Source organism: Furipterus horrens, unplaced genomic scaffold (assembly GCF_987537825.1).
Source record: "Furipterus horrens unplaced genomic scaffold, mFurHor1.1.pri manual_scaffold_7, whole genome shotgun sequence".
NCBI classification, from domain to species: domain Eukaryota; kingdom Metazoa; phylum Chordata; class Mammalia; order Chiroptera; family Furipteridae; genus Furipterus; species Furipterus horrens.
In genome coordinates this window covers 36,539,730-36,555,688 of record NW_028327177.1, presented here as the reverse complement: position 1 = coordinate 36,555,688, position 15,959 = coordinate 36,539,730, and the positions used below count along the sequence as shown (strand labels likewise).

Here is a 15,959-nt window from a genome sequence, read left to right as displayed (position 1 = left end):
GGACAGCTGTATCATTTATATTCCTTCTGTAGAAGAGTATAAACCAGCCAAGGAAACCATTTCCCAGACTAGCCCTACACAAGCACAGGCTCCTTGGCAAAAACCGTGACATTGGTATTTGGACCTCACTGTCCCTCCTAAATCTGAGTGGCCACAGTTCTTTTTCTGATCAGCCAGCTCCCATGAGTTAACTTGCCATCGATCCATAGTGCTGCCAAGAGTCATCTTGCCTTAAGAACCATGTAGAAAGCTTTCTGGGTGGCACCTAAGTTGAACTGATGTGCTGGGAGGTACTGTAAAGGATCATGGATAATGAATTCCCCCCCCACAAAAAAAAGTCCTCTTTCAAATCACTTTCAAAAGGTCACACTAGGAAGGAGTCAAAGGGCAGTGTAAAATTATTCTAACCCTAAAAAAGCAGGATTCAGTACAACAGACCAGTTTATTCTGTATTTTTCAAACATTACTTAGTTTCATATTCTAAGTCCAGCTCCCAGATCTCCCTCCTCCTGTATTCAAGGTGATTTCCAGATAGCAGGTATAGCTCTCCTAGTTTAATGACTCAATTTCAGTAACAACCATAGCAATTTTCTCTGCATAAGAAAGAGAACAATACAGATTTGCTAGTGTCGCCAGGCATATAATTACAATGACGGGATGGGACTCAGTCATACATCTCTGAAATTCCTTTTTCCAATTATTTTCCAACTATATTTCTATTTCCAACTATGGAATATGTTACAATTCCTAACTACTCTTAAGTGAGCCCTTATGAACTAAAAGAATTTCCGCAGCAGTTTTTTGGATGAGAAAGCCATGAGTTTCCTTATTATGCATCTCAAATTACAGAGCCTAGTCATATTGTTTAGCACACTAGTTTTAAAGCCCCTTATGAAGGAATACTGGAGTTTATATTCAAGCTATCAGATGATTTAGCAACCTCCTTAACTACCTTATGATGGGGGCAGACACACTAAAAGAGAATGTGTTTCATGAAATGAAGTAGCTGTTCCTTTTATCACATTATGCATACGGTTCCTTGGAAGCGTTTGAAAAATCCTACCTGATTTATAACTCTGCTATGGCTTAAAATGCTATTAACAGTACGTTAAAGAAAGTTGAGCTTCCTCTTTTCAAAAACATATCTGCTATAGTCTCTGAAAGCAAAAGTAACATGCTGCACTTACATTTTTCCAATCCAATTGCATAGTTGAGGCAAATTCATTTGTGCTTTGTAGCAGAACTCACAGTAGGTGTTCAGATCTAAAAACTTTGATTTGTAAATGCAAAGTCATGGTCAAGATCACCTTTGCCTGGAGTGTACACTAATGAGATGCATCGCTGTAACACTTCCGTGATTTTGTTAACCACGTACCTTAGCCTTATAGGTATTGGAGCATGAGCATGAAATTAACAAAGCAGAAATGGTAACAAGTCTACCTAAACTCCTCCTTCTTGGACAGAATTGGGAGAAAGGTTCTCAGCCTTGTTGAGGTATCCAGCCCTCAATCAATAGTGGCTGTGTATACTGAGCTTTGTTGGTTTGAGGATTGTGTCTTTAGAGGTTAAAAAAAGGAAAGAAAGAGAAAAAGGCACAGGTGTTTCTCAAGTCGCCAATATTCAACTCAGCCAACAAAACTGAAGTCTTCAAGTGTCAGGAGGGAGGCTACACGGCAACAGGGCTCTCTTCCAGCCTGGGGTCTGGGGAGGAACTTACTGCTTCTGGGAAGGGCCCCGGATAGGTCTGTGCTGCGTATTGGATCCCTTTTCGCAGACAAGCCTCTTCATGGAATTCTCCCTGCGTGCTGAAAGCAGGGCAAGATCTAGTCCGGGCGTGCTTATCAGCACCATCGGGGTGGCCCACCATCTCACTCACAGTGCCCAGAGGGAATTCTCTCCACCTTTGCCTCTGCAGTGCCTCCTCCTTGTATTTAATGGAGTACCAGGCCAGAAAAATAAAAATAAAGCCAACAAATTTGAGGCCTGCGGCCAAACCAAAATAGACAAAACGAAATGACGTCACATTGTACTCCCAGCAAGAGCCTTGCACTCCACATTCCTGTTGCCAGAGCATGCAGGTGGTGTCAATAACTGCTCCAAAATAAATTGGAGTAGGAATGTATGCTACAGGTGTAGAGGGGGGGAAAAAAAGAGAAGAAAAATATTTAGCACATCTGATAAGAGAAAACACATCTGTAAATTAGCAAGGTATTTTGTGTGCTCTGAATTCAGTAGAGGGAAGTGGTTTTCTTGTGTCACTTGATTTTTAAAAATTTGTCACATGTTGTCATAATACATTTATTATAAAAATGTCCAGTAAATTGTGGATACTTTAAATCTTCCAGTTTGCAATTCAGTCAGAATGTGTTACTGATTTTTAGGATCGTAAAAACGTCTATTGCAAAGAATGCAATTTGGGAATCCTTTTAAACATAAAAAATCAGATTAACTATTCAATAGGCTATACTAGAAGCCTTTATGATCCACTAAAATTCAGTACACTGAGTTCCTATGGGTTTGAGTATTGGATGAGGAAAGCATTGTCTCTTATAAGTCAGAAATCATATTAAATGGCAACTTTAAAGGCACTTGGGGTACAGAAATAATTCACACATAAAATTCATCTTTGAAGCTTAGAAAACATCTGTGGTGGGTAATAGTAACTTCATTTTTGGGCCATGATATAGACATTTATTTAATCCTAGAATAAAGAAAGTCTACCCAAGTAGACTTCCTTCATCATGTCACTCCCTTTGCTGAAATGTGTCCCTATCTCCCACTTGTTCACCTTGCATTCAACTATCTATCCCTGCTTTAAATTCCTGACTCACTTGGATACCACTATATCCCCACTACCTTTTGTATATACTGCCATTTTTCAACTATCACACTGTTTGCAAACTGTCATCCATAAGCTAGTTGATGGCCATGCCTTTTATTCTTTGCATCCCACTGACCAAGAGCACAGCCCATGGATCCTCAATAAAAGTTTATAAAAGGAAGTAATGGCAGGGCAGGAGCAGGGAAGGAAGGAAAGAGAGGAGGGAGGAAGGGACAGAGAACAGGTAGGCTAATAGCCCAGGCAGCTATGGATGATATATTTTTAAATATGATACATTTATTTAAAAGGAGACATGTTCACTATAGTTAAATTTTAACACTTTTTAAATACTTAAAAGTATTTTTTTGCTTTGGAATTTGGGGCAATGGAAATTGGCTTGTTGGCAGAACTGTACTTTTTTATAATCAATAGAACCTAAGGTTGCATTAAATAAGAAGTGCCTGAAGCGTTCTCCCTCCTGATGTTTCATTTCCATCTGTCAACCTACCTTTACCTCAGCATCCAGATCAGATCAGCCTGACTCCAGGGCATCGGAGACAGGCCAGCAAAAACAAGGAAAGATTTTTTTCTTTTCCTATTCAACTACCCCTTTGCTGAACAAATTTTCTTAATTGAAAATAACTTTTTAGTTTTCAAGAGAAGTATAAGGCATACTTCTTACTTATATCAAACTATGTCAGAATTTCCTTTAACCAGCATGCTTTGAAAAATGGTACCTTCAATGTCTCATTGGTACCAAAAAAGACAAGCCACACATTCAGCACAACCAGAAGTCTTTGATGCTCACTGGGAAGTGCTTATTCTCAGGCCAACAACATTAAACAAATTGAAAATTCCAAAGATGATTAAGGTTTCAAAGGGTCAGATGATACCATTTTAAAATGTTTCACCTTTCAAAACTGAAATAAAAAATTTGAATCAGAAAACTTTTTTTTTTGTCCTGTGAACAATGATACTGATTACTGTGGGAAAATAACAGCTGTAGAAAATCAGACTACCACTTAAAAAAGAAAAAATATGCCTGATGCTGCGGAAGTCAATTAAAAATACATTGAAATTGATCAAGAGAATGGACTACTACTTCACACGCTATTTCCCATGCATTGTTCCAAGACATCACAGGGTGATGCAGTGTTTGTAAAAATCAAAACAGCATTCATGCCCACGTGAGCTCTGGGACCTTCCATTTAAATACAGCGCTAAGGCGCTTTTCTTGTTAATAAGCATAGGGCAGTCCCTATCGGTCAATTTGGGCATCTTTCTTTTTTAGAAAATTTTTTTTTCTCAGAAAACTTGATAGGTACATTCTTTGCCCAATCCAATAAAATTACTGGGAAGAAGAAATTGAAATTTTCACAAATAAAATGAGCACTACTCTCCATCACTTTCATGTAAAAAAGGCATAAAGGTACAGAAACGCTGGGATGATAAGCCCATCATGATTGCTCAGCTCAATATTTCTTACTATACAAAATTCTCTGGGGAATTTAGCCCAAGTTTATGGTCACAGTGAAAAAGAAGCTGCCCTAAAGTCAGTTTTGTTTTGTTTTGTTTTGTTTCATCATATGACAGAACCAGTCAGCTTTTAGTTCAGATCTGAAAATGAGGAAGTTGTGCCCTCACCACTAACCTGTAAACTCCTCGCTACTACAGTGGTAACAAATGACTTGACTTGCCATTTTTAAAGGACAGTGAGAATTTGCCATCTGCAAAGAGGAACTAAGAGGCACAGTTGGAAACTGAGGGACGTACCAAGTGTTCGCAATAAAACAAATTGCATTCCCAGAGCAAAAGGTCTCTCCTCATCTTCTACAGACCTAAGGAGAAGGGAAAGAGAGAAATGCTTAAAATCGTAGCCTTGAGAAAATGACTGTCAAATCAAACCTGCTTAGCGCAGAGCCAGGGACCAAAGAGATGCTATGCCAAAGGATTTAATTTGCTAGAACTTATTCACAATAGCCAAGCAAGACTGCTGATGGCTAAACCGGTGAATAAATGTATCCCCAATGAAGATACCAGAGAACTGCAGTTTACTCTAAGTGTTTCCATGTAAATACTGATGGAAGGGCCAAAGGGTCAGGGCTGAAAGTACAGGAAGTGGCCCCTGCTGAGCTCCCCAAATCAGTTTTGTTAAATGTATAAAGCATTTTATCCTACTGCATTTTTTTTTTCTCTGCTTGCCTGTATTTTCCTGAATGGTGTGAACACTGAAAATTACTCCCCTAATTTCTCAAGGAAAAGTGTAAAGAAAAAAAATTGTTAATATATAGTTAAAGCAACATATAGGGAACAAGTCAAAAGTTAGGGAAGTAATGAATCCCTTCCAGCCACCTCATTTTTTCTTCTTTTCCTAAAACTTACACTCCAAGTAAATTCCCACATGACAGAAAGATTAGAGTCTATTGATTTTGTAATTAGCAAAGATTAAAAGGCTCCTTTTACGAAGTTTGAGGTTAGATGCCAACTGGTGACGTGCCATGTTTAAACACTATAAATTGGGCAGCCCTTATCTGGGTGACTGAACGTATCTTGCAGAATTAAAGTTAAAAGAATAAGATGATTTAACATCTCCCATAGAATTAAATAAAGGTCAAAGAATTAGATCATGAATGATTTGTAGTTTTCAGTAATGAAGTACCTTCTCCTTTCTATCCCATAACGTGGGTCCTCGGTAGAGAATGTAAAATTCTCAAGGACCAGTGCACTTGCCATCTTTTCCCCACCTTCTTTATTTTCTCAGAGCATTTGCCCAGTGCGGCACACAGAGTTGCTATTCCATTAAGTATGTGCTGAGGGGGGAATTGAGTAAATAAACTATCAGGACTTTCAAGTGCTGTCATCTATTGTCAAGGAAGGAATTGGCTGGGAAACCTCTAACTCAGCATCCCACAGACAGGAAGCCAGATTATGCAGAATAGGCAGGGAAGCAGCCCAAGGGGCCTGCTAAGAAAGCCATCCCCGCAGCAGCTGCTTCCCACCAGGTGCCCAGCGTTGTGGGGGAAGAAGAGCCAGAGAGGACACAAAGAAAGAGTAAGGACTCCTTTCCTTTCCTGACTCCATCATGCACGTATGCCCACAGTCCCCTGAAACTGCTGTGGGTGTGTTCTGGTTCCTCCGCGCTGCCTCCTCCTTCCTTTGCCCACCCCAGTCTTCACTGCAGATACCAGCATCTGACTGGAATGTGCTAGTGGCAACCTTTTTACTAGGACTTCCATTAAGGTAAATTCCATATTCTTATATAAGCAAAACAAACAAAAAACCCACAAATGGGATCTATAATATGGCAAAGAAAGCACAGTGTGAACTAAAAAAATCCCATTTTTCCAGTCTGCTCTTTCCTTGTTCAACTCCGAAAGTGTATGATAGTAAAATTAATGAAAGCGGCACTTTGAGCAGCAGGCCCAGCATAAGCTGTCAGTGGTCTCAGAGATGGGAACTATCTCCAAGGTTGGAGATAATATTTTTTTGCTGTAGGCAGGATTTAGCCACTTCACCAAAATGACTTCCTGCTTCCTCAGGGGCCGGGCTCCTTGTTGCTCACGTGGCACCAGCTCCTGAAACAGAACCTTTTCACGTAGAATCCTCAGGAACCCAAAGCACTCAAAAGAAGTTACACTGAACTACAGGAATAAAAAAAACCCTGACAAAAGAAAGTACGGGAGTGTACAACATGACAACTTCTCCCTTTCTGACATAGGAAAACCCACCTCTAAGTTTGCCAGGCAAATACCGGAGTGCTTTTCCTGCCCAATCCAGTTTTGTTTTCCTCTGTGCATTGGCCCCCAGTCCTGGAATAGGTATCTGGCAATCCTGAGTGTATAAGCCACCCAAGAAGTTGGCTGCTGTTCTCACCTGAGTGTTACTATGATGGCTGATGGCTGAGCACATGCTGTGATGAAGGTGACGATGAAAAGAAAAACTAAGAACGGGATGAGGGTATTGCAGGCCCGTTTGCACTTCCCAGACACAGCATAGCCATTCTCGCTGAGATATGTTTTGACAATAACCACGCGGAGTTGACTGCGCTGCCCCACGGTGGGTGGAGTAATCACTTGCCGGCTTTGGACACAGGTGCATTCAGTATAATTCCTTATCTAAGTGACAGATTAGAAAGATCAGTCAGTTGTGTGCCACTCAAGAGCAAAATTCAGCACAGGAAGAGTCAGACAGAGTTTAGTTCAAATGTACTCCAATAACTCCAGTATTCTAAAAGACACGAAATATTACTTAGAAATAGCTTCCTCAATGTTAACAATAAGTGTCCCAAGTGTGTATCCAACAAGACCCAGATCTGCTGGTCAAAGTTGTTTAAACCTAAACTTTTCTAAGGGGCTTACAACACTCAACATTAGAGCATTCGCATGTTGTGCACTCATGTTTGGTCCTAGTTAAATGCTCCTTCCATTGCTCTTTAACTCCTGGGCCCTTCCATAAGAGAAGCCCTCAAAACCAGAAACCAAACTGTGCTTTTATTTGTGCCCACCAGAGCTCCTAGCACGACCCTGCACGCAGAGTAGCACAACACAAATGCAGACCATTTGTAATGACCTCCATTCTAATAACAGTGCACATAGATGGTATTGGCTGTTGCATTTGAAACCAGCTAACTCAAGGGACTAAAAAGGTGTTTCAATGAAACAACCAATTAAGCTTCTTGCCTATTATGTTGCTTTTACTGAATGGACTTCAGCTGAACTCACTGCCACTGAGACCTCTTAAGTCAGAACAAACGTGAAGCTGGGATGCTACGTGGCCGTCTGAGCTCCAGAGACTGCTGGCTCTTTGTAAGAATGAGAGCTGTGTGCTAGAGGGCTGGCTCACTCTCAGGGAAGGACGTAGCACCAGAAGGACAGGACCATTGTCTCTTTCAACTTGATCACACACTGGAGCGCACCAATTATATAATGGGGAATCAGCGGCAGGGATTCTCAGGTTATCGCTTTTATTTAAAACTCAAAAGTCAAACATGACATTCCAGAAACATGCAGTCAATGGGATAATGCCTTATCACCAGCCTCCTACAATCTGTTTTAATGCAAAGAATGAACCAGGCTCAATAAGGAACTGAACAGAATATGAAAATCTTTCCCCACAGTATTACAGCCTATTTATAATTCACAGGGAAGGGAATTCTCAAAACAGCTTATTCTTGAACTGACAGAAATAGCTTTACTCTGAAAGCTAAAAAAAAAAGAAAGAAAGAAAAAGAACCGATAATCTATGAAAAATGGCCACTGTCCATCTTCCCTGACTCTCAGCAAGGGAGGTACACTCCTGTTCTCTTCAGTCAGCACCAGTGTTGTCATCTTGACCTTCAAATCCATCACGAGGGTGCTGTCGGAGGAACAAATGAGAGGCCCCGCACTCAATCGTATCAAGTTTCACTGAGTTGGCACCAAACGCAAAGTAGGAGAGGGCTGATATAGAAGCAAAGAGCTATACCCAAACACTCCAACCATCCCTGGGAAAAAATAATGGTATTCCATAATTGTCTTTCCTCTGGGTTTGTGTCAGAGGTATGTTGTAGGTTATTTGAAGTTTCTTGATAAGAGAGACTGAAGTCATGTGTTTTCCTGTTAATTCTGACACACTTGTCACAGGATCCTGGATTAACAACAGTACAGAAATTTGTGAAATATACGCACCCCGGTGCTAACATTACCGCTATTAACACAGCCAGCCAGACAGGGGTTAAAGTACGTAATTCCATCTGATCCACAGACTGGCTCGTACTCATGTGTCCTACAACCACAGTTAACATTACAGCTTCCGGTCAGGTTCCTGTGAGGCGTGGTGAGAGAGGGTCTAAGAGAGAAAAGAAGCAGATTGAGAGTAATATTTACTAAAATAAAACTAACAGGGAAGTTCTTGACATCAAGTCATTTGTTTGTTTTAGAGAAGACATTCCCATTAAATCAAAGCTCCGGTACTGTGAAGTGGCCACTCTTGATAATTATTTGTATAACTTTAAAACAAAATATAAAGGAAAATGTTACAATTTTCTGGTACCACAGATTCAGCACTTTTGTATCAAATTATCCATCCTGACTCAATGCCATCCCCCACCCCTTAGTGCTATGGACCTGTCTCAACCTCTGGGCACAGCAGTTCCCACTGCAGACACTTTGTTCTAGGTCTTAACAAATCTGGGTCTCAATTCCTTTAACTGTAAAATGAAGGAAATAATTTGGGGGGGGGGAATTAATATCATTATGAGGGCATAAACATGGAATCCATGAATCACAGTTGTCAACACAGACTCCATTGCCCAGATAATTTAATTGTTCAAGACTAAATGATCAAAGAAAGCCATGAGACTCTAGACAATCATTATTAGTGAGTCTTGGCTCCTCACTTGGCATTAATACTTCCGTTGACTAACTTGTCATAAAGGCTTTCATTTATGGCAAGGTGACAGGCAGTCCCTTTCCAGGAGGGTAAGTGCTGCGTGCTGCAGCCCATGTGCATTTTCCGCCCCTGTGATGGGTTCACTTCAGGCTGAGGAGAGGTTACTTGCACCATTATTATAATCCAGTCTGTTTTCTGGAGAGTGAGTGAGAATCAAACAAGATTTTATATAGAATTCTAAATTCTATTTTATTTCTCACTAATATTGCATAATGAACACTTTCTATCAACTATGTCAATATGAGGTTATGGAATTATAAATTTGGTCCTGAGCTTAATAATATTCATAGGTGCTTTTGAAATAAAAGCTTAAATAGATATTACATAGTTTTATAGATTTCATGTAGATTTGTTTAGATCTCAGTTATAAAATTTAAAACTCATTGGACAGAATTTTGCTTGTATGTCATATTTCCTTGATATTCCTAAAATGAAATAAAGTCTTTGTCTTCAAAAGAGCCAAAAAAAAAAAGATGGAATCGTGTCCTTATAATTAGAAATGAGCTCTAAGCCTATAAATAAAAGCAGCTAGGATATCCCCAGCTGGTGTGGCTTAGCTGGTTGGGCATCGTGCCACAAACCAAAAGTGTGCCAGTTCCATTCCCGGTAGGGGCACATGCTGGATTGCAAGTTCGACCCCAGGTCAGGGCATGTACAGAAGCCAACCTCACATTGATGTTTCTCTCCCTCCCTTCCCCTCTCTCTAAAATCAAAAATAAAATAAAATAATTATTCAACATAGAACTGAAAGTTCTAGCACAGTGATCAGACAAAAAAAAAAAAAAGAAATAAAAAGCATACAAATTGGAAAGGAGGAAGTAAAACTGTCATTATTTGCAGATGACATGATAGTGTACATAGAAGACACTATAGTGAATTTGGCAAAATAGTGGGATACAAAGTCAATATTTAGAAATCAATGGCATTTTTGTACACCAACAATAAAACACCAGACAGAGAAACTAGGGGGAAAATCCCATTTACTATAGCAACATAAAAAATAAAGTATCTAGGAATAAATTTAACCAAGTAGGTAAAAGACTTGTACTTGAAAAACGGTAGAACACAAAAGAAAGAAATTCAGAAAGATACAAATAAATGGAAGCACATACCACATTCGTGGATTGGAAAAAATAACATCATTCAAATGTCCATACTACTCAAAGCAATCGAAAGATTCAACACAATTCCTATTAAAATACCAATGGCATATTTCACAGATCTAGAACCAACATGTATTTCAAATGAAACCAAAAAAGACCCGAATAGTCTCAGCAATCTTGAAAAAAAAGAACAAAGTAGGAAGGATCACAATACCCAATATCAAACTATACTACAAAGCCATTATAATCAGAACAGTCTGGTACTGGCATAAGAACAGATATAAAGATCAATGAAACAGAATAGAGAACCCAAAAATAAACCTAAGTCTCTATAATCAATTAATATTTGTCAAAAGAGGTGATAATCATATAATGGGGTAAAAATAGCCTCTTCAATAAATGGTGTTGGGAGAACTGGTCCATGCAAAAAAGTGAAACTAAACCACCAACTTACACCATACACCAGAATAAACTCAAAATGAATACAAGACTTAAATATAAGTCGTGACACAAAAAAGTCCTAGAAGAAAACATAGGCAGGAAAATTTCAGATATCTCACGCAGCAATATTTTTGCTGATATATCTCCTAGGACAAGGGAAACAAAGGAAAATATCAAATGGGACTACATCAAATTAAAAAGCTTCTGCACAGCTAAAGGAGCCATTATCAAAATGAAAAGGGAACTGACCATATGGAAGAACATATCTGTCAATAATACATTGAACAAGGGTTTGATCTCCAAAATATATAAAGAATTCATATGACTCAACACCAGGAAGACAAACAATCCAATTAAAAAATGGGCAAAGGACCTGAATAGACATTTCTTCAAGGAGGACATACAGAGGGCCCATAGACATATGAAAAGATGCTCAACATCACTAGCCATCAGAGAGATGCAAATTAAAAAGCACAGTGAGATATCACCTCATACCTATCAGAAAGGCCACCATCAACAATTCAACAAACAACAAGTGCTGGCAAGGTTGTGGAGAAAAGGGAACCCTAGTGCATTGTTGGTGGGAATGCAGACTGGTGCAGCCACTGTGGAAACAGTATGGAATTTCCTCAAAAAAATAAAAATGGAACTGCCTTTTGACTCAGTGACTCCACTGCTAGGAATATACCCTAAGAATCCCAAATCACCAATTCAAAAGAACCTATGCACCCCTATGTTCATAGCAGGGTTATTTACAAAAGCCAAGTGCTGGAAACAGCCTAAGTGCCCATCAGTAAATGATTGGATCAAAAACTGTGGTACATTTACACAGTGGAATACTATGCAGCAGAAAGAAAGAAGGAACTCCTACCTTTTGCAACAGCATGGATGAAATTGGAGCATATTATGCTAAATGAAATAAGCCAGTCGGTGAAAGACAACACCATATGATCTCACTTATAAGAAATCTAAGGAACAAAATAGAATCAGAGGCATGGAAACAAGGAACAGATTAACAATGATCAGAGGGGGAGGGGGAGGGGGATAATGGTGGAAAGAAGGGGAAGGGACTAATCAAGGAACATGTATAAATGACCCATGGACATGGACAACAGTGTGGGGATTGGCTGTGGAAGTGGGGGGTTCGATGGGCAGAGGAGGGCAAAGGGGGAACAATTGGGACAACTGCAACAATAATAACTTAAAAATTATTTTAAAAAAGAATTTTAATAACAAATACAATTAAATTTCTAAAAAATTTTAAATAGCTAGTATAATCCAGAAACACACACATCTAAGATCCTCTAAGTAAACTTTTTTCTTATACTTTTCAGAGCTTTCCTTTACTATTAGTAATATTATAATAAATAAAAGAGTTTGAATGGTGTCACAAGATTTAAATAGTAGGGGGTGGGGCACTTCAGTAGGTTAAGCTATCTGTGAGGCACAGATAAGGGGATTAATGGTTAAGAGAATTTAGGGGTGACCTGACCAAAAATACCAGTCACCCAGAGGGCTGGTAGTAGCCTACTATCTAAATACAGTAATCCCTCTCTATATCGCGGTTCACTTATCGTGGGATTTTTACAAATATTACATTTAATTATTTATCCTGGATTTTTCCCTATATCGCGGGAGTTTGCAGTACTGTATACGTATGTTGTTAAAGTTACATAGGTTTAATAGTGTAGAATATGTTTAAGAACATAAGTAGTGTTTATAAAAGTATGGAAAAGGTTAATAAGGGACTGGAAATGGTTTATAAGTGTGTGGGAAGGGTTTATAAAGCCTTAAAATATATGCAAATACTAAAATAAATGTAAGGTTCCCATTTCGCGGATTTTCAACTATCATGGGGGGTTCTAAAACATAATACCCGCGATAAGTGAGGGAATACTGTAGACCGTGTAGCAGGAAAGCAAGCTCAGGAATGCTGACAAGGAGAATAAAATGCACCTGTGTGGACTTCCGGCCAAGATGGAGGCTTAGACGGACACGCTAGGTCTCCCTCTACAACTAGAGAGGAATACAACTACTTCAAAACAAAGGATAACTAGAAATTCCAGAAAATAAAACTACATGGAAGTCCAACATATGAAGTTATAAACCAGCGGCGCCCTTTGGGCAGGTAAGAGTTAAAGAGGGCAGTGCTGTTTGCGGTCGCACCCGGAGCGGCGGGCGGCGAGGAATCCCGGCTGCGCAAGCCCCTGGCGGTGCGCGACCCCGGCGAGGAGTCCTGGCTACGCAAGCCCCTGGCGGTGCGCGACTCCGGCGCTGGGGAGAGCGGCCGCCGCATCACCTTGAACAGTGAGGCCCAGGGGGGCGGGAGGACGGATCCCGGTCTCCTAGCTGAATAACTGTGTGAATCCATCTTGGACCCCCGCCCCCAAAGAAAGCACCACAGGGCTGCGAAATAGGTCGCGGACAGGCAGGCGCCGGTCGCTGATTTGTGACGCCAAACGGCGCCCGCCGGTCGCTGGGTCATTACGAGTACACAGGCACTGCCCCCGACAGCCGGCCCAAGAAAACAAAACGCATCTGTCAAAATGAGGCAGACAACTATAGAAATACCGGTGACACAACTCACCAGACAGCAGATAGAGAACCTGACAGATGAACAGATAAGAAACCTGTCAGAGGCTCAGTTCTGGGCCATTGTTATCAGGTGGCTTACAGAATTCACAAAAGAGCAGGAAAAAGATAAGAAAGAAGCGAAAAACATTCATAACGAAAGGAACAAAACCACATACGAGACAGATGGTGAGGGAAAAAAATCCAGAGTTCATTTCAACAAACTGGAATATGGAGAAGGAACAAGCAGTCAACCAATGCAGAGAGAGGAAATGGGAAGCAACAATGAGAGGATCAGAAACCTCTGGGACAGCTATAAAAGGCCCAACATAAGAATCATTGGTTTGCCAGAGAATGAGGAAGATGAACTAGAACTTGAAAAATTGAGTGAAAATATAATAAAGGAGAACTTCCCAGACTTGGGGAAGGGAATAGACTTGCAGGTCCAGGAAGCAAAGAGAGTTCCCAAGAGACTGGACCCAGGGAGAACCACTCCAAGACACATTATAATCAAAATGTCAAAAATTAAAGATAAAGAGAGAATCTTAAAAGCAGCAAGAGAGAAGAAAAGAATTATGTACAAAGGGGTCCCAATTAGACTATCAGCTGACTTCTCAAGGGAGACCCTACAGGCAAGAAGGGACTGGCAAGAAATATTCAAAGTAATGAAAATCCAAAACCTACAACCACGAATACTCTATCCAGCGAAATTGTCATTCAGAATAGAAGGACAGAGAAAGTGTTTCCAGGACAAAATAAAACTGAAAGAGTTCATTAGATCCAAACCACTGTTATATGAGATGTTAAAGGGACTGGTTTAAAAAAAAAACAGAAGCTAGGGAGATGAAACAAAGGCAAACTAAATAGGCAACGAGAGTGGAAAAGGAACTGTGGGTACGGGAAGCATATTGGGGGGAGGTCAACAGGGAGGGGGAATGGGGAAAGGGAGGGAGATGATATAGGAATTGGGGATCAAGGTAGGAGGGAATGGAATAGACGGAGAGAGGTTGGGAGGAACTGTATGCACAACTAATGGACATAATCTAAAAGGGGGGGACAACTGGAGGGAGGGGGCCACCGGGTGGAGGGGAGCAGAGGGAAGGGAAATTGGCACAAATGTAATATTTTAATCAATAAAACACATTAAATCTGAAAAAAAAAAAAATGCACCTGTGTGAAGCTAAGGCAGAGTCTGAATTAACAGACTACAGTATATCTACTTAATTTCTATAGTCTTAGTACTTTGGAGCACTAAACCTATACTGAGAGAAGTAACTTCAGGGGAAAGTCCCAACCTCTGAGATTTTGGAGCTACGAGGGACTGGGTGGGTCACTCCATCCAACAGTCACTGCTGAACACAGACAAATGAGAAAACGCTTCCTCATCATCTCATAGCTCAAGAAATCATCCCTAGGTAAGTTGTAGCCCAGGACCTCAAGTTACAAAACCAGAAGATGATATAATAGGTTTTAGTTTAAGTTCAAAGACCTGACATGATAAATGAGAGGTAATAAAGCTAGAATTACTAAATTATTTATGAAGACAGTACTGGCAAAAAATTCCATATGTGGACATCAGACTTAACCCCATTTTTAAAAACTATTTGAAGGAAAGGTAAAGTGAGGAGCAATAATTCACATTATGAAATATGCTTATATTTAGTAGTACTTAAGCTGTAGTTTTCACAGTAAACCCTGACTCTTTGGCGTGAAATACAGTTCAGCAGACACCGAGGGGAAGAAAAACACATTTCCTAATTAAAACTGCAGGGAAATTGGGGATGCTGGGAATGTAATTATTTCAGCTGGAAATGGGCCAGGGCATTAGTTACAGTTCCTAGGGTTTTTTATAGGGACAAATCATCAGATTCTTAAATCTGAAGTTTCTTTTTTTTTTTTTCCTTTAATTTTATTTTATTTTGGTTAGAACGCTTAACATAAGGTCTATTCTCTTAATAAATTTTAAGTGTACATTATTGTTGATTGTGGATATACTGTCATACAGCAGAGCTCTACAGCTTATTCATCTTATTTCAGTGAAACTTGATGCTGACTGACCAGTAACTTCACATTTCCCCTTCCCCCAGCCCCTGGCCACCAGTATTCCACTCTTCTGATTCTATGAATTTCACTATTGTAGACCTCATATAAATGGAATCATGCAGTTTTTTGACTTTCTGTGACTTATTTCACTTCAACTTATTTGTGGTTTATTTCACTTAGCATAGTGTCCTCAAGTTTCATCCACATTGTCGCATGTTGTAGTACCCTTCTTTGTAAATCTGAATAGTATTTCACAGTATGTATGCATCCCATTTTCTTTATCCATTCATCCATTGATGGGCATTTAGGTTGTTTCCACAAGTTGGCTTTCAAATCTGAATTTCTAAGGGAACCACTAATATCACATCAGGTTCAGTCTACAAAAAGGCTAAAAAGGAAGAAAGTTCATCCTTCTGAAATTTCCCAGCTCCACCCAGGCACCTAGATGCTTCTTGAATACGTACTCAACACTAATTCAAAGATGGGTCAGTAATTAAGTACTTAAATGTCAAAAAATTCAATGTGCTGGTGAATCACCAATTAAAATTCCT

At 39.9% G+C, this 15,959-nt stretch overlaps 1 protein-coding gene across 1 annotated transcript in view; it reads right to left on the bottom strand.

Annotated features, from left to right (window-relative positions):
- Positions 1-1,654: 1,654 nt before the first annotated feature.
- SLCO5A1 (solute carrier organic anion transporter family member 5A1) overlaps positions 1,655-15,959 on the bottom strand; it is a 147,270-nt gene continuing 132,965 nt past the window's right edge. Inside the window, 4 exon segments of the mRNA XM_090283591.1 lie at positions 1,655-2,124; positions 4,595-4,659; positions 6,695-6,936; positions 8,488-8,647. Of these exon segments, the coding sequence (XP_090139717.1) occupies positions 1,655-2,124; positions 4,595-4,659; positions 6,695-6,936; positions 8,488-8,647 (937 nt within the window).